This window comes from Theropithecus gelada, chromosome 10, assembly GCF_003255815.1.
Source record: "Theropithecus gelada isolate Dixy chromosome 10, Tgel_1.0, whole genome shotgun sequence".
In the NCBI taxonomy this organism is placed as follows: Eukaryota; Metazoa; Chordata; class Mammalia; order Primates; family Cercopithecidae; genus Theropithecus; species Theropithecus gelada.
In genome coordinates this window covers 18344269-18368357 of record NC_037678.1, presented here as the reverse complement: position 1 = coordinate 18368357, position 24089 = coordinate 18344269, and the positions used below count along the sequence as shown (strand labels likewise).

At 40.5% G+C, this 24089-nt stretch overlaps 1 protein-coding gene across 3 annotated transcripts in view; it reads left to right on the top strand.

The window, feature by feature from the left end:
- SLC5A1 (solute carrier family 5 member 1) overlaps nt 1–23635 on the top strand; it is a 73879-nt gene extending 50244 nt beyond the window's left edge. For 2 of the 3 annotated variants that reach the window (XM_025399287.1, XM_025399290.1), the window contains 5 exons: nt 2860–3010; nt 9974–10142; nt 12679–12894; nt 15433–15535; nt 20645–23635. In XM_025399287.1, the coding sequence (XP_025255072.1) occupies nt 2860–3010; nt 9974–10142; nt 12679–12894; nt 15433–15535; nt 20645–20868 (863 nt within the window). In that variant the 3' untranslated portion in view covers nt 20869–23635. The remainder of the gene's footprint in view (nt 1–2859; nt 3011–9973; nt 10143–12678; nt 12895–15432; nt 15536–20644) is intronic. The other variant, XM_025399288.1, reaches the window with a different exon arrangement.
- Nucleotides 23636–24089: the final 454 nt, after the last annotated feature.

The window sequence follows — 24089 nt, the reverse complement described above, 5'->3', positions numbered from 1 at the left end:
CCCAGCCTACTGTATTCTTTAATGACCTCCCTGTGCTAGACTAAATAGATATTTTCCATTTCTCACCTTATTGGACCCCTCAGTGGCATTCAGCATTATCGATCACTCATCCTTCTTGAGCTGTTCTTTTCTCTTGAATTCCATCATACTGTATTCCCCTGTTCGTCTTTTTAAATTTTCCCTATCCTCTCTGGCTGCTCCTTTTCATTCCATTTGCAGATTGAGCCTCCTCTACTCAGCAAGTAGGTGATCCTCCCACCAATCCACATCAGCTTGTGTCTATTTTGTCTCCTAATATACATCTCTCTATTTTTTCTTCTGTAACCCTAGTCTGGTAGACCATTATCTTTTGCCTGGACCACTGTAAAATTATGTTCAGCAAATATTTGTTAAGTAAATAAATGAATGGAGTCTGATAAGAGTGTCATACAGAGTGGAAAGTTCTATCCCAGCTTACCATTTTCAATGCAAAGTAACCCTGAACAAATGGCCGAGCTAGGGCTGAAAGCCCTTCCTACTAACTCCTTGAAATGGACCTTTATCAACTGAAAAATGAGATAATTGGACTTGATGATCTTTATAACTTCTGTATCTCTGATAGTTTGTGATCTACACTACACAAACTCAGAAAGAGCCATTTAAAAAAACCTCCAAACAAATGACAAAATAATTAGAATAGGCAGCATTTATACTTCATCTTGCAAGGCTGTAAGTGAGACCATAAATTATTAAAAGATATAAAACCTAGAGGAATGACAGAATCATGTTCCAAAAAGATCTCAAGAGGCACGAATGCTGACTCAGATCTAACAAGCTGAAGTTTAACAGAGGTGTAAGTGAAGTTCTAAACATGTGAGTCTCCTAAATGCAGTTAGATATGAATATAGAGAAGAGAGAGTTGAAGGGAACGTGAGTTGTCTTTGAATATGTGAAAGATGGCAAAATGGATAAGGGGTAAGTCCTGTTCTGTTGGGTACCATGAGGACTACATTTGATGCTACAGAGAGGTAGATTTCAGCCTACTCAGAGCTGTCTGAGGGCAGGTTCCCTGTAGGGTAGGAGATTTCCTGTTGCTGTAGAGTTGGGCAGCGGAAGTGTTGTGGAAGGGATTCATGTATCAGATGGATGATAGGTCTAGGTGATCCTAAGGTTACTTTTACTCCTGAGACTGTAAAACTCTTGTTAGTGGGTCCTCAGCTTGGCCTGGCCTTCTAGCCCCAGCAGGTGCCCCCCTTGCACTCCTTGGTATGGGAAGAATAGTAGAGATTATAGCCAACCAGGCTTGCCATAACTGGGAAAACTTTAATAACAAGAATTCCGTATTCTGATTTGGGAAGGTATCCCTGTTTAACACGTCAGAAATGAGGCCTAGAGCTTGATGTAACTTGCTTAGGATCAGAGTTAGAAATACAGCCTTGTCTTAAAACAAAAACAAAAACAAAAACACTTAATTGAGCTTAAATTCACCTACCCTACAATTCCCTCATTTAAGATGTACAATTCAGTGGCTTTTTAAGTATATTCACAGAGTTGTGCAAGCATTGCTGAAATAAATTTTAGAAAATTTTTGTCACGCCATGAAGAAATCCTATACCTGTTAATGAAATGAGCAGTCTCTCCCTATTTCACCCCAACCTCCCAGTCCTTGGCAACTACTAATACACTTTCTGTATTCCTAGATTTGCCTATTCTGGATATTTCATATAAATAGAATAATATAATATGTGTTTTTTGGTGACTTGCTTCTTTTATTTAACATAATGTTGGCAAAGTTCATCTGTGTCATAGCATGTATTTTTATGTCATTCCTTTTTATTGATGAATACTATTCCATCACGTTTACCCATTTGTCAACTGTTCATGTATTTTGTTTATCCACTTATCATTTGGTGGACATCTGTATTGCTCCTCCTTTTTGGGTATTATAAGTAATAATATTACAAACATTAATGTATGAGTTTGTAAGTGGACATATGTTTTCATTTCTCTTGGGTAGAGAGAAGTGAAATTCCATCTAGGAATGGAATTGGTGGGTAATATGGTAGCTGAATGCTTAACCATTTGAAGAACTGACTGACCCAGACTATTTTCTGCCATGGCTGTACCATTTTACAATCCTGCCAGCAATATATGAAGGTCCCCATTTCTCCACATCTCCACTCACACTTGTTATTTCTGTTTTATAAAATTTATTATTATAGGTATACTAGTGGGTACAAAGTATTAACCCACTATGGCTTTGATTTGAATTCCCCTGATGTTAAGCATATTTTCGTGTCATTATTGGCTATTTGTATAGCTTTGGAGAAGTGTGTATTCAGATCCTTTGGCATTTTAAATTGGGTTATTTGTCATTTTATTATTGAATTTTATATGTTCTATATACTAGACTCTTATCAGATATATGATTTGCACGTCTTTTCTCCCAATCTGTGGATGTCTTACTTTCTTGAGAGCCTGATCTTTTGAATCATAGTTTAAATCTCTGTTATATCATAAATATTTCGGATGAGAGACCTTATAAAAATCCCCTCAGATGGAAACACACATACACTCACTCTCACACACACACACCCCATCACCTTCACCATCACCACCATCATCATCATCGTCCAGTTGCAAAGTATTTACCTCAAGTATGTTGTGTCTCCGGCTCTCTGTGGCTGCTGTGGGCTTATAATGGGCTAATAAATTTAAAGCCATAGACCACTTTTTAAAGCTTCTAGTCTTTTTGGGGAGATAAATTGGATAACATGGCATGGTTTCAGAAGGCAAGCAAACCTTGAGTCCTCATATATTTTCCAAGTACGAAAGAGCTGAAGGTGCTGTATGTGCCACTCAAAACTCTTTCTCTTCCAGGACTGCGAGGCCTGATGCTGTCAGTCATGCTGGCCTCCCTCATGAGCTCCCTGACCTCCATCTTCAACAGCGCCAGCACCCTCTTCACCATGGACATCTACACCAAGGTCCGCAAGGGAGCATCTGAGAAAGAGCTCATGATTGCCGGAAGGTAAATGTGGCTTCCCCCATGCCACAAAAGCTTGATGATCGGAGAGGTTCCATCTGTGTTACATCTCAAGCTAGGGAAGGTTGGCAGATACCTGGGTAGAATGGGAATAATTTCTGTGGCTGGTTATATTTGCCGTTTGGTGGCATTTAACTTTATTTATTCTTTTATTCTTTTTAAATTTTTTATTTCCATTCATGTTTGGGAAACAGCTGGTATTTGGTTACATGAGTAATAAGTTCTTCAGTGGTGATTTGTGAGATTTTGGTGCACCCATTACTCGAGCATTATACACTGAACCCAATTTGTAATCTTTTATCCCTCACCCCCTTCCCACCCTTTTCCTGAGTCCCCAAAGTCCATTATATCATTCTTATGCCTTTGCACCTCATAGCTTAGCTCCCACTTATAAGTGAGAACATATGATGCTTGGTTTTCCATTCCTGAGTTGCCTCACTTAGAATAAGTCTTCAGTTTCATCCAGGTTGCTGCGAATGCCATTAATTCGTTCCTTTTTATGGCTGAGTAGTATTCCATCATATGTATATATACACCATAATTTCTTTATCCACTTGTTGATTGATGGGCATTTGGGCTGGTTCCATATTTTTGCAATTGTGAATTGTGCTGCTATAAACATGCATGTGCAAGCATCTTTTGTCTATAATACCTTCTTTTCCTCTGGGTAGATACCCAGTAGTGGGATTGCTGGATCAAATGGTAGTTCTACTTTCAGTTCTTTAAGGAATGTCCGTACTGTTTTCCATAGTGGTTGTATTAGTTTACATTCCCACCAACAGTGTAAAAGTGATCTTTTCACCACATCCACACCAACATCTATTATTTTTTGATTTTTAAATTACAGTCATTCTTGAAGGAGTAAGGTGATTATTTTTTCCTTGCTAATTTGTTTGAATTCTTTTGTAGATTCTAGATATTAGTCCTCTGTTGGAAGTATAGATTGTGAAGATTTTCTTCCACTCTGTGGGTTGTCTGTTTACTTTGCTGACTGTTCCTTTTGCCATGCAGAAGCTCTTTAGTTAAGTCCCACCTATTTATCTTTGTTTTTGTTACATTTGTCTTTGGGTTCTTGGTCATGAAGTCTTTGCCTAAACCAATGCCTAGGAGGGTTTTTTCTGACATTATCTTCTAGAATTTTTATAGTTTCAGGTCTTAGATTTAAGTCCTTGAATTATCTCGAGTTGATTTCTGTATAAGGTGAGAGATGAATATACAGTTTTATTCTCCTGCATGTGGCTTACCAATTATCCCAGCACTATTTGTTGAATAGGGTGTCCTTTCCCCACTTTATATTTTTGTTCGGTTTGTCAAAGATTAGTTGGCTCTAAGTATTTGGGTTTATTTCTGGGTTTTCTATTCTGTTTCATTGGTCTCTGTGCCTATTTTTATATCAGTACCATGCTGTTTTGGTGGCTCTGGCCTTATAGTATAGTTTGAAGTCAGGTAATGTGATGCCTCCAGATTTGTTCTTTTTACTTAGTTTTGCTTTGGCTATGAGGGCTCTTTTTTGGTCCCATAAGAATGTATTGTTTTTTCTAGTTCTGTGAAGAATGATGGTGGTATTTTGATGCGAATTACATTGAATTTGTAGACTGCTTTTGGCAGTATGGTCATTTTCACAGTATTGGTTCTACCCATCCATGAGCATGGGATGTGTTTCCATTTATTTGTGTCATCTGTGATTTCTTTCAGCAGTGTTTTGTAGTTTTCCTTGTAGATGTCTTTCACCTCCTTGGTTAGGTATATTCGTAAGTCTTTTTTTCTTTTTCTTTTTTTTTTTTTTTTTTTTTGCAGCTATTGTAAAAGGGGTTGAGTTCTTGATTTGATTCTCGGCTTGGTCACTGTTGACGTATAGCAGAGCTACTGATTTGTGTACATTAATTTTGTGTCCTGAAACTTTGCTGAATTCATTTATCAGTTCTACAAGCATTTTGGAGGAGTCTTTAGGGTTTTCTAAGTATATGATTGTTCATCAGCAAACATTGACAGTTTGACTTCCCCTTTACTGATTTGGATACTGTTCATTTCTTTCTTTTGTCTGATTGCTCTGGCTAGGACTTCCAGTACTATGTTGAACACAAGTGGGTAAGAGTGGGTGTCCTTGTCTTGTTCCAGTTCTCAGAGGGAATGTTTTCAACTTTTCCCTTTTTGGTATTATGTTGGCTGTGGGTCTGTCATAGTTGGCTTTTATTACATTGAGGTATGTCGCCTGTATGCTGATTTTGCTGAGGATTTTAATCATAAAGGGATGCTGGATTTTGTCAAATGCTTTTTCTGTGTGTTGAGACGATTATGTGATTTTTGTTTTTACTTCTGTTTATGTGATGTATCACATTTATTGACTTGCGTATGTTAAACCATCCCTGCATCCCTGGTATGAAACACACTTGATCATGGTGGATTATCTTTTTGATATGTTGTGAGATTCAGTTAGCTAGTATTTTGTTAAGGATTTTTGCATCTATGTTCATCAGGAATATTGGTCTGTAGTTGTCTTTTTTTGTTATGTCCTTTCCTGGTTTTGGTATTAGGATGATACTGGCTTCATAGAATGATTTAGGGAGGATTCCCTCTTTCTCTATCTTGTGGAATGTTGTCAATAGGATTGGTACCAATTTTTCTTTGAATGTCTAGTAGAATTCAGCAGTGAATCTGTCTGGTTCTGGACTTTTTGTTGGTAATTTTTAAATTACCATTTCAACTTTGCTGCTTGCTAATGGTCTGTTCAGGGTATCTAATTCTTCCTGATTTAAGCTAGGAGGGTTGTATCTCTCCAGGAATTTATCCACCTCCTCTAGGTTTTCTGGTTTATGCACATAAAGGTACTCATAGTAGCCTTGAATTATGTTTTGTATTTCTGTGGTGTCAGTTGTAATATCTTCTGTTTCATTTCTAATTGCGCTTATTTGGATTTTCTCTCTTCTTTTCTTGGTTAATCTTGCTAATGGTCTATCAATTTTACTTATCTTTTCAAAGAACCAACTTTTTGTTTCATTTATCTTTTGTATTTTTTTTTGTTTGTTTCACTTTCTTTTAGTTCTGCCCTGATCTTGGTTATTTCCTTTCTTCTGCTGGGCTTGGGTTTGGTTTGTTCTTATTCCTCTAGTTCCTTGAGGTGTGACCTTAGATTGTCTATTGTGCTCTTTTAGACTTTTTGATGTAGGCATTTAGGGCTATGAACTTTCCTCTTAGCACCACCTTTGCTGTATCCCAGAGGGTTTGATAGGTTGTATCACTATTACCATTCAGTTAAAAAAATTCTAAAATTTCCATCTTGATTTCATTGTTGACCCAGTGATCATTCAGGAGCAGGTTATTTAATTTCCATGTATTTGCATGGTTTTGAAGGTTCCCTTTGAAGTTGATTTCCAGTTTTATTCCACTGTGGTCTGAGAGAGTACTTGATATAATTTCAGTTTTCTTAAATTTGTTTAGACTTGTTTTGTGGCCTATCATATGGTCTATCTTGGAAAATGTTCCATGCACTGATGAATAGAGTGTATATTCTGTGGTCGATGGCTAGAATGTTCTGTAAATATCTGTTAAGTCCATTTGTTCCAGGGTATAGTTTAAATCTATTGTTTCTTTGTTGACGTTCTGTCTTGATGACCTGTCTCGTGCTGTCAGTGGAGTATTGAAGTCCTCTACTATTATTGTGTTGCTTTCTATCTTATTTCTTAGGCCTAGTAGTAATTGTTTTATACATTTGGGAGGTCCAGTGTTAGGTGGACATATATTTAGGATTGTGACATTTTCCTGTTGGACAAGGCCTTTTATCGTTATATAATGTTCCTCTGTTTGTCTTTTAACTGCTGTTGCTTTAAAGTTTCTTTAACAAAGACAACAAAAGTTGTCTTTTTCCACCCTTTTGCCTTAAGTTTATGCGAATCCTTATGTGTTAGATAAGTTTCTTGAAGGCAGCAGATACTTGCTTGATAAATTCTTATCCATTCTGCAATTCCGTATCTTTAACATTAGTATTGAGATGTGAGGTATTATTCCATTCATCATGCTATCTGTTGAAATACTTCTCCAGTGATCTGGACCTTCAGGTTCCCCAGTGAGGGTCTGTGTTTTGGGGCGATGATCCCCCTATCCCACGTTCACAGTTTGGGCTCTCACAGTATTTGGGCTGTCTCCCGGGTCCTGCAGGAATAATCTGCTACCTTCAGTGGGTCTGTGGATCCTCTTGCGCTTTCCTGGTATATTCCTGCAGTAGTTCTTGGAGCAAAAGTTCATGATGTGAGTCTCTGCATGATGCTCTGTCCATCTGAGTGGGAGCTACAATTTAGTCCTGCCTATCTGCCAGTTTTTCTAGATCCTCCAGTAACTTTAAATTGGAGATCATTGAACAATGCCCCACTGGAGTTGGGACATAAGAGACACTTAATTTACCCCTCAGGCTGTCATTTGGGTTGAGGCTCATCCTACCTAAATCCAAACTGTCCAGACAGTGGCAGAGACAGGACTGGAATCTGCAGCCACTGAGCCCTTGTCCAAAGCTCTTTATACTGCTACACACTGTCTTCCTCAGCCCCTCACACTGCAGCTCTCCACACTGGCTGTCTTTGAGGCCCACATGCCTCTGATTCCTCGACCCCTTGACGCAACATTTTGCAGAACCATTGTGAAGGCTCAATTGTGCTTGTGAATATACTCTGTAGAGCCTAAAACACCAAGTGCTGTGCACATTTCTTGTTGTCAGATGGGCTAATAGATGCAATAGGGTCCTGAAAGCATTAAAGTATCAACACCTGGGTCAGGTGTGCTCATTATCATGATTATCCATGGAGCAAATGCTCTGGACAGAGGATCAACAGGACCCTTGCTTGTTCTTCTATGGGGCTAAGGCAGGTCAACCTCCTTAGGGCAGGTGGACCAAGTCCCTGGGATGTCAGCCAAGGGAAAGTTTGCCAGTGAGTGCAGGAGGGATATGGGCTGCTACCTCATAGGTCTCATTTTCAAGATTGGAATGAAGGAAGGAAAGCAAACATGGTGGGCCACTTTCAATTGACAAGATACCTGGCACCCAAAGGAGATCTGACTGTGCCAGAGGATCTTTACTCTGAGCCATAGAAAGTAGCACTGTTACCTTGATTGATTTTTCCTTAGAAAGGCACTTGCTGACTTTTCCAGTTATTTATGTGGATCAAATGCAAGATGCTAAAGAAAATATTTTGTTGCCTTGTGTAGGGATGAATCCCATGGCACTGAGACTATGTTGGGGCTCACATTTTTGTGTATCCTATAACTACTGCCCTGGGGCTTGTCCCAGTCCTGGATGAGCTCACAGTGATGTGAAACCATTCCAAACTCTGCTGTGGGGACTGTAAGATCACCCAGGGGCTCAGATAAGGGAGTGATGAGTGTGGCATGCGTGGTTGGGAAAGGCTCCTGGGGAAGGGAGAACCTGAGCTGAGTCCATAATAGTCGGTGGGATATGGAAAAGGGGGACAGTTGAAAGGCATTTCAGAGGGAGAAATGTGGGAGTGAAAGCATTGCCTTGTGGAGGTCAGTTTAAGTTGCAGGTAAGTGAGAGAGGGAATCACAGTCATCTTTCTCATTCTATCAAGAGCACAAGTAAGAAGAGCTTGCAAGGACATCTCCGATCTTTTCAGGACTTGAAGTGAAACTCAGCAGGAGGAGAGGTGGAAATACCGGGTAGCGTTTCTTCCTATCTAGACCATTCCTTTATAAAATCATCTTGCCTAGTGTTTTTATTAATAACTTCATTATTGTGAAGAAGAAGACAAAAGGGAAGGAGAAGGAGGAGAAGAATAAGATAATAATAATAGTTTTTACTATTTGTTGAGTGCCTGCTATTTGCAAGGTTTTACTCTCACTTAGTTAACTATCACTTAGATTAGTTTTGCTATCACTAATTCTTTTTTTATCAGAATTTAAAACTTCTGTTTATCAAAGACACCATTAATCAAATGAAAAGGGAGAAAATGTTTGTTAAACATATATCTAACAAAGGATTTATATCCAGAATATGTAAGCAGCTCAATAATAAAATAACCAAATTAAGAAACAGCCAAAAGACTAACAAAGCACATTAAAAAGTATTCAGTGCCATCACTAGGCATCAGGGAAATGGAGATCAAAACCATACACACTAGAGTGACTAAAATTTAAAAGATTGATATCAAATGTTGGTGAGGGTGTAAGTCAAACAGAATTCTTATACATAGCTACTAGCAATGCAAAACAGTACTGGCACTTTGAAAATCAGTCAGGCAGTTTCTCATAAAGTTGGATGTCCATCTACCCTATAATCCAGCAGTATCTGTCCTTGATATTTACACAAAAGAATGAAAAAATATGTTTGTAAAAAACACATGAATATTCTTGCTTAAGTGTACTGCTGTAGATCTTAGTTTGTACTGTACACATGATCATGTATGGCCTTGTATTGAGGTCATTGGTGTGTATGTCTTGTGACTCCCATAGAATATTCAGTGCATGTGTGTTTGTATCACTACTACTGTCACTAATTCTTATTCCCACCTTGCAAGGTCAGTCCTATTCCCAGTTTACAGATGAAGAACTTGAGACTCAGAGAGGTTAAGAAATGTCTCCTATGTCACACAGAAATAATAAGAATTTGAATCTAGGACTATCAGGCTCCAAAATTCATACCTTGTTCCCATACTCTTGCCTCTCAAAATGAGATTGTCTTATGGTGGTGAGTGGGCCTAGGCTACTATTGAAAGTCAAGTGTGTTTCACTAATTCATAGGTATGAATGATTTTCCTATAGGCAAAAAAATCTTCAAGCATACATTTTCTAATTATTTTTTTCTTGCTGTGGTCATATTTGCTGGTGGTGGTGGTGGTGGTGGTGGCAGTGTGTGTATGTATGTATGTATACATATAATACATGGCAATATCTACTCATGTAGAGCTACTTATTGACACTTTGTTGTGGGGGCTTTAATTTCAGGTTGTTTATCCTGGTGCTGATTGGCATCAGCATCGCCTGGGTGCCCATTGTGCAGTCAGCACAAAGTGGGCAACTCTTCGATTACATCCAGTCCATCACCAGTTACTTGGGACCACCCATTGCAGCTGTCTTCGTGCTTGCTATTTTCTGGAAGAGAGTCAATGAGCCAGTAGGTATCATCTGGGCATGTCCAGAAAAGTCATGCTGGCAAAGAAGTTTCCATGTGGGTTTGCATATTCTCTGTGGGAGGGAGTCTATTTCCCAGAGATCTTGAACAGACACAGATGTGCTACTGAAGGTTTATAGGGAAGGCCTCCAGGGATCATGGGGCTCTCTGTTGGAGTGAGCTCCTCGGGAGTTGGTATGGGGGTCCACATTCTCTCTGTCTCCTTTGTCCAAGATTAGATTTTCTTAATTTTTTTTTTAAATAGAGGTGAGGACTCACTGTGTTGCCCAGGCTGGTCTTGAACTCCTGAGCTCAAGTGATCTTCCCACCTCGGCCTCCCGAAATACTAGGATTACAAGCCAAGATTAGATTTTCTATCTGATCTTGGTGATTTTGACCTGACTGCATGGCACTCCCTAGGAATTCTGTAGCCCCTAGGTGAGCGAGAGAAAGTCCTAGCACAACGTACCTCCAGCACTCTACTGTGAACTTGGCTTTCCAGCCAGCACCTCTCAGGGCTCAGTGAAGACAAAGTCCTGGCGCACAAGCAGTTTATACATACAACAAAGTGCGTAACAAGTAAGGGATACAATACAGCACATAATATGAGCAGGAAGGGATTTAGGAAAGACTTTATCAGCAGGGGCTGAAACTGTCAGGGAAGGCTCCTTGGAGCAGCGGGAGCTGGAAGAATTTGAAGTTGGAGAGGGAAGACATAACATTCAAGTCAGAGAATAGTACTGTCCAGACCTTTCAGGCAGAAGTAGGATAAGAGTGAGGGTGAAGGACTTGTATGGAATCTCGCCTGGCTCAAGGGGAGTTTGTGAATGTGAAAGATGAAAGTGTGGCTGGAAAGGTAGGTCAGGGTTTCATTAACAGTGACCCCTTTGGTGGAATCTTTAGGTTTTTGTAAATATGAGATCATATCATATGTAAATGAGGCCAATTTGACTTCTTCTTTTCCAATTTGGATGCTCTTTTTCTCTTGCCTACTTGTTCTGTCTAGGACTTGCAGTACTATGTTGAATAAAAGTGGTGAAAGGGTATATGAAAAAATTTTGAATTTTTAAACATTTATTTCATGGCAGATTTATTGACTTTTTTTGAGACAGGAATCTCACTATGTTGCCAAGGCTAGTCTCAAACTCCTGAGCTCAAGTGATTCTTCTGCCTCAGCCTCCAAAGTAGCTAGGACTACAGGCACACCCCGTGCCCAGCTAAGAAATAATTTTTTTTGAGTGAAATAGCGTATGGGGGATGAATAAGGAACATATTTTTTCTTTTTCCTTATTTATTTCTTCATCTAGAAGTCACTTCCAGATGCCAGCATAGGGTGAGGCACTAGCAACACAAAGTGAATGAAACCTGCTTCCTTCCCTGGGCAACCCCCCAGTCCACACTGGGAGACAGAGAACTATTGTGATTCCATGGCAGTGGGGTTGGTGCTGGCCTGGATCTGTGTCCACAGTGCTGTGGCCACAGGGTGTACAGGGTCCACCCACCCTGTGCAGCTTTTTCTATTTAAGCTAGAACGAGGTTACCAGGAATAGAAGAGCCCATATTCTCCCAGACAGAATGAGCTGTACAAAGACCTGGAGACAAAAGCACATGTCATGCCATGTGTGGAGGATAGCTGATAATTTCATACACTTGGAATAGAAAGTGTAGGGATACCAATGGCTAGCAAAGGGGCTGACCAGCACCTAATAAAACTGTGAAAGCTCTTTTGGGCCACCCTTCTAAGAGCACATTCTACTTTGTCACTGGCCTACCAGAGTCAAACCTAGTCCTTTAGGTGAGGACTTACCTAATGGAAATATAGAAAGGAAAAAAGGAAAGAGGGAAGGAAGGAAAGAGTAAAAAAAAAAAAAAAAAAAAAACCCCTGAAAAATCATCCCCTCATGTTTCTGGTCTCTTAAAGTCTTCCATATTCTAATATACAAACCCAAAATTTAATGTAAAAACACCGTATAATTTTATGTTCTCAAACTAAAAATAGTTCATAAAATAAACTATAAAGAGGGCTAAAAAAGTAAATGTTATTTATACTTTGATGGAAGTTTCTTTCTCCTTCATCTTCCAAAGACCCAAATTCTTTTCCCACGTCTTTGTGAAACACAAATTACCTCACAAGTAATTACTTTTCATCTGAATATGCCTAAATCTGGAGATTGGTATTGATAGTACCTGCAGGTGGAAAGGCTCAAATTATTTTTCAAATTAAAGGGAATTTTTGGAATCAAGCCTGTAGGTTGACATTCTATTCCGGTTATTAGACACTTTACCCCATTATGTTATGGCTCCTTGTTTAATGATCGAGGTGAAATCATGTTGCTGAAACATGATAGACAGACACACTGAAGGTCTTGCATAGCACTCCTAGCCATATTCTGAACTTCAGTGTTCTGGGTTCAGACAGCCTGGAGCTACCACTTCCACCTCTATCTCTTTGCCTCTGCCTATGCCTCCCTGAAGAATGTTAGAAAGGCTATCTGTGTTTTGTGTTCACCATGAGTTAACTCAGGGTTTTCTTTCACAGGGAGCCTTCTGGGGACTGATACTAGGATTTCTGATTGGGATTTCACGTATGATTACTGAGTTTGCTTATGGAACCGGGAGCTGCATGGAGCCCAGCAACTGTCCCACGATTATCTGTGGGGTGCACTACTTGTACTTTGCCATTATCCTCTTCTCCATTTCTGTCATCACTATCGTGGTCATCTCCCTCCTCACCAAACCCATTCCGGATGTGCACGTGAGTATCCATTTAGGGGATCTGTCCTTGTTTCATGTTCATACTGCAATGTTCTTTAATTTTTAAAAATCTTTTCATTATTATGGGTACATAATAGTTGAATATAATTATGGGGTACATGTAATGTTTTGATACAGATACCCAGATTTCATCAAATCTGGGTAATTGGGGTGTCCATTGCCTCAAGCATTTATCATTTCTTTGTGTTAGGAACGTTCCAATTCCACTCTTAGTTATTTTAAAATGTAGAATGTGGTGGCTCATGCCAGTAATCCCACCACTTTGGGAGGCCAAGGTGGGAGGATCGCTTGAGTCCAGCAGTTTGGGACCACCCTGACAACATAGTGAGACTCTGCCTTTAAATTGTACACATATAATAAATTAAGTATAGCTAACCTATTGTGCTACCAACTACTAGATCTTCATTCATTCTAACAATTTCTGCACCCATTAACCATCTCCATTCTGTCCTCCATCCACTGCTACCCTTCCTGGTCTCTGGTAACCATCAATCTACTCTCTATCTCCATGAGTTCGGTTTTTAAAACTTTTAGCTCCCATATATGAGTGAGAACATGATAAATTTGTCTTTCTATGCCTGGCTTATTTTACTTAACATAATGGCCTCCAGTTCCATCCATATTGTTGCAAATACGGGATCTCATTCTTTTTATGGTGCAATAAAACTCTATTGTATATTTGTACAACATTTTCTTTATCCATTAATTTGTCAATGGACACTTGGATTGATTCCATATCTTGGCTATTGTGAATAGTGCTGTAGTAAATATAGAAGTACAAGTATCTCTTTGATATACTGGTTTACTTTATTTTGGATATATATCCAGTAGTAGAATTGCTGGATCATATGGTGGCTCTATTTTTAGGTTTTTGAGGAACTTCCATAGTGTTCTTCATTGTGGCTGCACTAATTTACGTTCTCACCAACAGTGTTTGAGGGCTCTGCTTTTTCCCCAACCTCACCAGCATTCATTATTGCCTTTTTGATAAAAGCCATTTTAAATGGGGTGAGATGATACCTCATTATAGTTTGATTTGCATTTCTCTGATGATTAGTGATGTTGACATGCCACAACATGCTTGGTTGGCCTCAGCAAAATTATACATCTTACATTCACATTCACATGACTTGCCATTGGTTTCATGTGGAAGGATACATGCCAGGAAACATGGTGTGCCAGCAGGCTGATATCAAGCCCATGTCTTTAGTTGGAATCCTCACAGTTGTACACCCTTTATTCCAGGGCTTATTCTCTGAAACCTGCTCCCCAAGTGCAGGCTCAGGTGCACAAGATCACATGGGTGGTACAGGGCTACCTGGCTTAGAAGCCTATATTTTAAATAGAAACTGGTATTTCTCTTGACAGTCGTGTGGTCAAAGCTTTCAAAGGTCCCAGCAAAGCACATACCTAGTTACAAAAATCAGTCTACTCAGGGATATCCATAATATAGTTTGCCTCTTGATTTTTTTCCAAATTAATCCACCAAAAATTGACCATAGGATGTAAAACATTTCTAACAACATCAAAGCCTAATTGATTCAAGACTTCAAAAGTTGCAATTACTCTTCTTTAACTCTAGATGCCCCCATTGGTTTAGAATTCATTCATAGCTCTCCCAATTTAGATAAAGATGACCAATTATGAGCCATTTTTATTAGTAGTCTGCTAACCCAACACAGATTTCCAGGTTTCCAAGGGAACAGAGCCAGAAAGTTAGCCCAAGGTCATATTTATTCCTAGAGAAATCAGAAGGATTTTGTTAATCCTTTACTTTACTCATGCATGCCCACACAAGTGCCTGTGGAATCCCTAAGAGACCTTCAACTTCATTGCCAAATTTTTAAGAGCTGTTACAAACCTAATGTCAAACAAAGGCTGCTTTTATAGCAGCAGAACTGCATCACATCTGTTGGCTGGACCTGTCACACGCTTTCTTTGTGTGGTATCAACTGCTTCCTCATGTCTCAAGTCTTTGAAAGTATTATACCCCAAACACATTTCTAGTTCATGCCCTAGACCAAGTTCATGCTCTAGATGAAGTTTTTGGTTCATGCTCTTAACTATGTCAATAGAAACTGTGCCTTCAGCTCTACTGTATTCTATTAGGGCTCATGATTCTAGATTCTCGTCCACATAATGTGACATAGTGCAAAAATCTAAACTTACACTCCTAACCTGGAGAAATGGCTTCTTACTGCCAGTGCTAAAAGGAACAAATTATTTATCACACACATAAAAGAGTTCATTCAACAAGCATTTCTATATGAGGCAGTTTTTTTGGCTCTGAATATGCAAATATCATAGAGGCTAGTGTATACATGTATATTACTTTCATCTAAGTTACCAATGTTTTTAGAGATAATGTTACGGATGGGAATGTTGTGTATGTTCTTCTTAGTACTGAGAGGCCACATTCCCTTCCCTTCCTTGATGCATATCTCTTTGCCACCCCCCAACTTCTTGTCCCAAGATGCTATTTGGATCTTTCTGTTGACCTGTTCTGCCTTCTCTGCAGCTCTACCGTCTGTGTTGGAGCCTGCGCAACAGCAAAGAGGAGCGTATTGACCTGGATGCAGGAGAGAACATCCAAGAAGTCCCTAAGGAGACCATTGAAATAGGTGATTTATGACCCAGAGCAGATCCTAAACCATAAAAGTTACTCCTACAACAACAAGACAACTTTACTGAAGCCCTTCCCTAAATGACTTTAACAGAGCTCAGATGTCCCCGCTCCAGGGCAGTGAGGAGCAGGGTGGGGATGAGATGGATAAGTGGGTTTGGGGAAGTTAACTCTTGAGTTCAAGGGGAGGAAAGGGTACAGAATCATTCAAGCTCCCTGACCCCTCATATTTAAAAAAAATTTTGTGGGCACATAGTAGGTGTATATATTTATGAGTTACATGGGGTATTTTGATGCAGGCATGACAAGCACATCATGGAGAATGGGGTATCCACCCCCTCAAGAATTTATCCTTTGAGTTGCAAGCAATTCAGTTGCACTCTTAACTTTTTTTTTTGAGAGACTGATTTTCACTCTTGTTGCCCAGGCTGGAGTGCAATGGCACAATCTCGACTCACTGCAATCTCCACCTCCTGGGTTCAAGCGATTCTCCTGCCTCAACCTCCTGAGTAGCTGGAAATACAGGCTTGCACCACCATGCCCGGCTAATTTTGTATGTTTTTAGTAGAGACAGAGTTTCTCCATGTTGGTCAGGCTGGTCTCGAACTCCTGACCTGAGGTGATCTGCCCGCCTTGGCCTCCCAAAGTACTGGGATTACAGGCATGAGCCACCGCACCCGGCCTTGCACTCTTAATTTTAAAATGCACAATTAAATTTTCATTGACGATAGTCACCCTGTTGTGCTATCAAATAGTAGGTTAGTCATTCTTTCTATTTTTTTGTTGTACCCATTAACCATCCCTACCCCATCCCCAGATCCCCACTACCCTTCCCAGCCTCTGGAAAACATCTCTATGTCCATGAGTTCAATTGTTTTGATTTTTAGATATCACAAATAAGTGAGAACAGAACATGAGATGTTTGTCTTACTGTGACTGGCTTATTTCACTTAACATAATGATCTTCAGTTCCATCTATGTTGTTGCAAATGACAGGGTCTCATTCTTTCTTTATGGCTGAATAGTATTCCATTGTGTATATGTACCCATTTTCTTTATCCATTCATCTGTCGATGGACACTTAGGTTGCTTCCAAATCTTAGCCATTGTAAACAGTGCTGCAACAAACATGGGAGTGCAGATATCTCTTCAATATACTAATCTCCTTTCTTTTGGGTATATACCCAGCAGTGGGACTGATGAATCATATGGTAGCTGTATTTTTAGTTTCTTGAGGAACCTCCAAACTGTTCTCCATACTGGTCATACTAAGTTTCATTCCCACCAATAGTGTACGTCCTCACCAGCATTTGTTATTGCCTGTCTTTTGGATATAAGCTGTTTTAACTGTGATGAGATGATATATCATTGTAGTTTTGATTTGCATTTCTATGATTGATTAATGATGTTGAGCACCTTTTTAAGTACCTGTTTGCCATTTATATATCATCTTTTGAGAAATGTCTATTCAAATCTTTTGGCCATTTTTGATTGGATTCTCACCCTTCATATTTGACAGCACTCAGTGAGTAAGTGTGGGTGAGGAACTTGCCACCCTGCCTTGATTTGAGGAATGGCAGGGGACAAGAGAAGAGTTGGAGCTCTTCTGACATAGCCTGTGAACCTAAGGGCAGATGGAACCAAAGCTATGGTCAGTTCTAGTGACATCAAGATGAGGGGATAGAGGCCCTTGGCATCTTATGTCATACTGGCTTACAATATCAAATGTAGAAAATCAAATTTCTCTGGAAGACCAATGAAATAATGCTTAGTCAGTGCCTAGAGACTTATCCTGTAAGTTAACACTTTCTTCTACTTCAGTATTGCAACTTTTCCTCTATGTGGGAAACGTGCACACGTGAAGGATGGTTGTGGAGGTATGTGGTGTGCAGGGCTATGGGGGCTCAAGGTCATATGTGCTTTACCTGGTGCTGGGCTGGAGGCCTCATCACTCCATCTGAAGGAGAGCACAGGTGTGTGTAGCTCAGAACAAGTTCTGAATCTGGCCATCAGGAATACCATAGAATCCTAACTCGGGAAAGAGACCTAGAGATCATTTGGTCTTATCACCTCATTTTATAGACATGTAAATTGAGGCTTAGGGAGGGAGAAGATGTGCCTAAGGTCTCAGCTTTGTTACAGTCTGCTCTTGATCTTCGAGGACCTTTCAATTCTCAAACTTGTGATGCTGCAAATACTGGAGGGAGCCTGGAGCCTCAGGAGCTGACCATGGTGCTGAAAACAGCCCCTTCCTGCTTCCCTGGAGCAAAAAGGCAGGAACATGCCCTCTACTTCTCTTACCTCCAAAAATGTCTCCACACTGTGTGAGAATATCATAGATTTTAAAGGGACATGGATTAGGAGTATTTTGAGTGTCAAAAGGTCTTACTATGGAAGAAGAGATTATTTTTATGCCAGAGGGCAGACTTAACACTGGTGGGTGAAAAGAATTCATCCAATTTTAACTCAGAGTAAGGAGGCAAGGTAGTGCAGAGACAGACTGTGAGATTTGGCATCAGGAAGAACTGGGATTGAATCATGAATTCTCTTCCTACTACTCTGGGAAAGTGATTACATTGTTCTAAAGCTCAGATTTGTCATATTAAAGTACTCTAAATGAAAACCCATGCCTCTTATGCTCTGCTATAAGAATTGGCTCTAATTACCACCATCATGATTGCTTTGAAGGAAGAGTTTTCTAATTGAGTTGGTCTGGACAGGGATGAGCAGTATGTGTACATCTGTCAAGGATTCTGTAGAGGGGACTTCCATACTGGCTAGAGATTTGACTTAGTGACTTCTGAAGTTCACGGCAGCACTCAAATTCTGTTGTGTCTTCAAGAACTTAGGCTGAAATCAGACTGAACACCCTACCCTATTAAAGCACAATAAACTAAGCTCTCTTGAGGGCTTTTACAGACCATAAGTGTCACATTCACCATGTGAATATGACAGCAACACAAGGAAACTTTGCAGGTGCATCATTGTCCCTTTATCATCATCCTCACCACCACCACCACCGTCATCATCATTGATAACAGTATGATCATAACATATTTTAATTGCAGACACTTTAGTGATTCATTTCAGCACTGCGTCATCCTTTTAAGGCAGATAATGCAAGTACAATTCTTCCAATTTTCCTGCCTCTCCAGAACAGGAAAATGTGACACAGAGAATTTCCTAAGATCATTCAACTTTTTTTTTTTTTTTTTTTTTTTTTGAGACAGAGTCTTACTCTGTCAACCCAGGCTGGAGTGCAGTGGTGCAATCTCGGCTCACTTCAAGCTCTACCTCCCGGGTTCACACCATTCTCCTACCTCAGCCTCCCGAGTAGCTGGGACTACAGGTGCCCACCACCACGCCCGGCTAATTTTTTGTTATTTTTTTTAGTAGAAATGGGGTTTCACCATGTTAGCCAGGATGGTCTCAATCTCCTGACTCGTGATCCACCCACCTCGGCCTCCCAAAGTGTTGGGATTACAGGCATAAGCCACTGCGCCCGGTTGGCCATTCAACTTTTTATTGACTCACAAAGCCATGTATTTCTCACTTGAGGTGGTCAGTGATCCTAGCCTCTTAACTCCGTCTTCCCCACTCTGCTATCTTGGTGGAGTGAGTCAAAGGGGAGAGGTGTGAGTGTGTGAGACAAAAGAGAGAATGGAAAGAGACTTACACTTTTTGACATCTACTGTGTCAAGGGACACGGATTAGGAGTATTTTGAGTGTCAGAAGGTCTCACTGTGGTAGCGGCTCTACCACAATAAGAACTACAGGCTCTCTCATTAAATCATTAAATTCTTCATTAGTACAATGAAGAAGGTATTATTTATCCAATTCTTCTGATACCTGAAGATAAGGGAGGTAAATTAACAAGACCATAAAGCTAGGTTTTGGCCCCAATTCTGACTCATGTGTGAATTTGGTCACTGGGATTCTTTCCAGTTCTAAAATTCTGTGATGTTTCAAAGCTAAAATTCTGTGATGTTTTAAAGCTAAAATTCTGTGAGGCTGGGCATGACTTATATCTGTAATCCCAACACTTTGGGATGCTGAGGTGAGAGGATTGCTTGAGTCCAGGAGTTCAAGACCAGCCTGGGCAACATACTAAGACACTCTACAAAAAGAAAATTTTAACTGGGCATGGTGGCACGCACCTGTAGTCCCAGCTTAGCTACTAAGGAGACCGAGTTGGGGGGATCATTCGAACCCAGGAGTTCATGGCTGTAGTGAGCTATGATTACCCCACTGCACTCCAGCCTGGGCAACAGGGCAAGACTCTGTCTCTTAAAAAATAAAGATAAAATTCAGTGACTTGTAAAAATGGGAAAGTGCTTTGCAGGGTCTGTGACTGTGGTGCTGAAAACACAGTGGGCTTGATCTCTTATCTAGTGAGTGGCAGAGTGGGCATTTAAAGCCAGGTTTGTCTACCTCCAGGGCCACACCTGGGCTCAGAGGAGGGAATCAGTTCCCTTGGTGGGTATTCACTTTGAGCATCAGGGCCAGGTGTGGACAGTTTGACTAAGCAGTGTTGATATGTGACATTAGATCCTAAGCCCGGGAAGTATTGCTCATTGCTGCACTGCATCAGGAGCTGTTCAGACCAATTCTTATCACCTGGCTGGGTCTGTTGTGAAGCCTTAGAACTGACAGATATAACTAAAGCATTCCTGAGTCATGCCAGCCAGCCAGATTGCTTTCTGGTGATGTAGTGAACAGATACGAGATTTTGTGTTTCAGAGTTGAGTTTTCCTTCCTATGGCACAATTCCTCAGTCTATTATTAATATGCCTTTATTATAAACTATTATTTGATCTGACTGTTCCAAATCAAAATGAATTTGCACTGGGCCTGACAGAGATAAAACTTAGGCTGGCTGATCCTAAGGATGTAGATAGTAAGATCGTTTTGTCATTAAGTTTATCGGAACATTTTCTACCATTTTCATTCCTTAAAACAAGAAAATATGGGGGAAATTTTGGGAAATTTTTCATTTTTGGGAAATTTCTGCAGAATAGCAGATACTTCATGGTATGGCATCTCCTCTGGAAACTTTTCTAGTCCGTCCTGCTTCTGTGTCCAATAATTCTTCTATGCCTTTGACCAGACACAGAAGTTCCTGAGAAGAAAAAAGGATTCTTCAGGAGAGCCTATGACCTATTTTGTGGGCTGGAGCAGCAGAGTGCACCCAAGATGACTGAGGAAGAGGAGAAAGCCATGAAGATGAAGATGACGGACACCTCTGAGAAGCCTTTGTGGAGGACAGTGGCGAACGTCAATGGCATCATCCTGGTGACCGTGGCTGTCTTTTGCCATGCATATTTTGCCTGAGTCCTGTAGATTCACCATAGCTGGACTCTTCCTCACCTCCCTTTAGTCTCGTCCTGTGGTGTTGAAGGGAAACCAGCCAGTTGTAAATTTTGCCCAGGTGGATAAATGTGTACATGTGTAATTATAGGCTAGCTAGAAGAAAATCATTAGTTTGCTGTTAACTTATGCATTTGAAGCCAGTGTGATGCAGCCATCTGTACCCACTGGAGCTGCAGAAGGACAGTCCACTCAGTCACATCCAGAAAAAGGCAGACTAAGAATCAGAAGCCATATGATGTCTGATGTGAGTCTGTCTCAGGTAGATTCCGGGTGTCAGTGTGGTTTATAATCCTTGAATATTGTTTTAAGAACTTTGGTCTCCCTGGTTCCTGCCACTTTTCCTGTCCATCCTCCTCCCCATTTTTTTTAAAAAGAAAACTATTTTCCCCCATCATATCCCTCTCGAGTTTTGCCTGGACTTTCCCTCTCAAGTGTGTCAATCGGATAAACTGAGGAATGCATGGAAGCTGAGGATGGAGCTTGATGGGCTCCCTGTCCTGGGTGTTTGCTCTTTGAAGTGGAGGCCTGAGGAAGTTAGTACTTCCACAGAAGGGAGGGACTTGGGTCCCAGCCTCAAGCTAATTGGGGAGGCAGATAGCCTGAGTCCAGGGAATTTTCTGGGCTTCTTAAAATGTCCATTGTGAGTTCCCTGTGTTTGGGATTCCACTCATTTTGGCATTCACAGTGCCTGGAATGTCTTAGATTTTCAGCAATGCTTGTTGAATAAATGAATGACACAGGCATTTATTTATAAATCTTTGCTTTCTTTTTACATAAGCCTGGCCCTTAGTTAACCTTTTTGTGGCTACACAAAATACGCCCACTGGTTACTAATGACTTGGGATGCATTTGTCAAACTGATTATATCAGTTTTCTAGGGGTGTCATAACAAAGTAGCACAGACCAGATGGCTCAAGCAGCACACATTTATGTTTTCACAGTTCTAGCCACTAGAAGTTGGAGCCCAAGGTGTCAGCAGGGTTGGTGTTTACTGAGGCCTCTCTCCTTGGCTTGCAGATGGTCATATCTCACTGTCTTCCACAGCCTTCCTTTTGTGTCCTAAATCTACTCTCTTATAAGGACATCAGTCATATTGGATTAGGACCCATCCTTCATTTTAATCACCTCTTTAAAGCCCCTACCTCCAATACAGTCACACTGTGAGAAACTGAGGGTTAGGAATTCAGCAAGTGAGTCTTGAGGAGATAGATATTAAACAAACCCACAACACAGATAAAGTATGCATTTTGGGGATTTCCAAGCCAGAGGCTCCCGTTAAAAAGGTAAACTGAGGCAGATATTTTGCAGCAAAAGGAAATAGAATTACAAACTGAACATACATGGGTGAGGCAAGGGGGTGGGGGGCCAAGGCCTTTGGGTAGGCTGATCACAGGGTTTTTCAACAATAAATCATTGGGAATGCGTTTGTTGCTCCCAGGACCCTGGCACCTTGACTCCGGGACTATAGCACGTCAGCAAATACAAGTAAAGCCCAGCACTCTGATTTGCACTTATGCCAATCTGAAATATCTGGTGTTTAGTTTGATTTTTTGAGTGCAGGTTCATTCAAGGACCAGCCTTCCCTTGTGCTCAGGGTGAAGTAGAACCAGAAAACATTATTATCCATTCCCAGAAGTCTTGGAAGAGCCTTAGTAGAAAAGCAGAAGCTGCTTTGACTGTGAAAATATTTGATTCCTATCAGTTTTTGGTCAGAAAATATCCACCTAGACCAACCTGAGGAGAAGGCTCAGAGTACAGATATACTCTGAGCAATGTGATCAATGTCCCTGAACCTTCATTTTTCATCTGAAAACAGAGATATAAATGCCTGACTCACAGATTTAAATGTTATACCTTGATAGCATTTATCAATGTAACATTTATTTAAATAAGTAGGTGCTAAATAGATGTTGGTCTTCTAACTTTCCATCCCCATTCCAGGGTCTTCAGAATGGAAAGAGAGATGTTGTATCACTGTTAGAAGGCTGCCTTGGGAAATTCTGCAGCAGGGAGGAGTGATTCTCAGCCCCTACACCATGACCGCCAAGTTCCTCACCTTGGCTGAGTCCCTAAATCCCTCTGAACCTCAGGTGCCTCCAAGCACAATGCAGACTTCACAGAGCTGTTGTAAAGATTAGATGAGGTCAACTGATACTGCTTAAAAGGCCTGGTCCATAGAAGATGCCCAATAAACATTACTGCTTTCCCCCTCACCCTACTGCCTGAAAAAATATACCCGTGAGACTGACTTTGAGGACCAGTGTGGGCAGGGGGTTGCGCATATAAAATATTTTATGAGTACCAAGCACAAAAATCAAGCTGGTAAAATATCAGGCCTTGCCCCAGAAAGACAAATACCACATGATCTCACTGATATGTACAATCTTAAAAAGTCAAACTCAGAAGCAGAGAGTAGAATGATGGTTATCAAGGGCTGGGGGAGGGACTGGGGAGATGCTGGTCAAATGATACAAAGGTTTAGTTGGGTGGAATAAGTTCAGAACATCAATTGTACAATATATCAGTTATAGTTAACAGCAATATACCACATACTTGAAAATTGCTGAGAGTAGTGTAAGTGTTCTACCACAAAAAAAATGTGCAGTAATAGATGTTAATTACCTTAATTTAGTCATTCCACAATATGTACATATATAAAAACATGTATGCCATAAGTATATGTAATTATTATTTGTGAATTTAAAAAATAAAGATAATTTCCAAAAAATGTGACAGGCATTGGACATGTAGAGGAGAGGCCAGAATTAAGCAGATGGGCCCTAAAAGTCAATGGAGTCAGATTTTTCTTTCCCTTGGTGCTATAATGTGCCTCAGCCATACCTACACACCTTTGGCTTCAGAAAAGACTTTTGGTCCTAACACAGCTCTACAAATCTCAAAGGAGGAACTGGGGAAAAGGTTTCTCCATTCTTCCAGTGTTGGTGAGGAAATGTAGCCCCTTTAGAAGTTAACTCTATATAGTGGTTTTCAAAATGTGATCTTCAGACCAGCAGCTGCAAAATCATCTGGGAACTTGTTAGAAACGCACATTCTCAGGCCCTATTCCAGACCTACAAAGTAAAAAACGTCAGGGGAGGGGGTGCGTCCCCCAAATCTGTGTTTCAACAAGCCCTCCAGGGGTTCTGATGCAAGCTATAGTTTGAGAATCACTACTCTAAGCA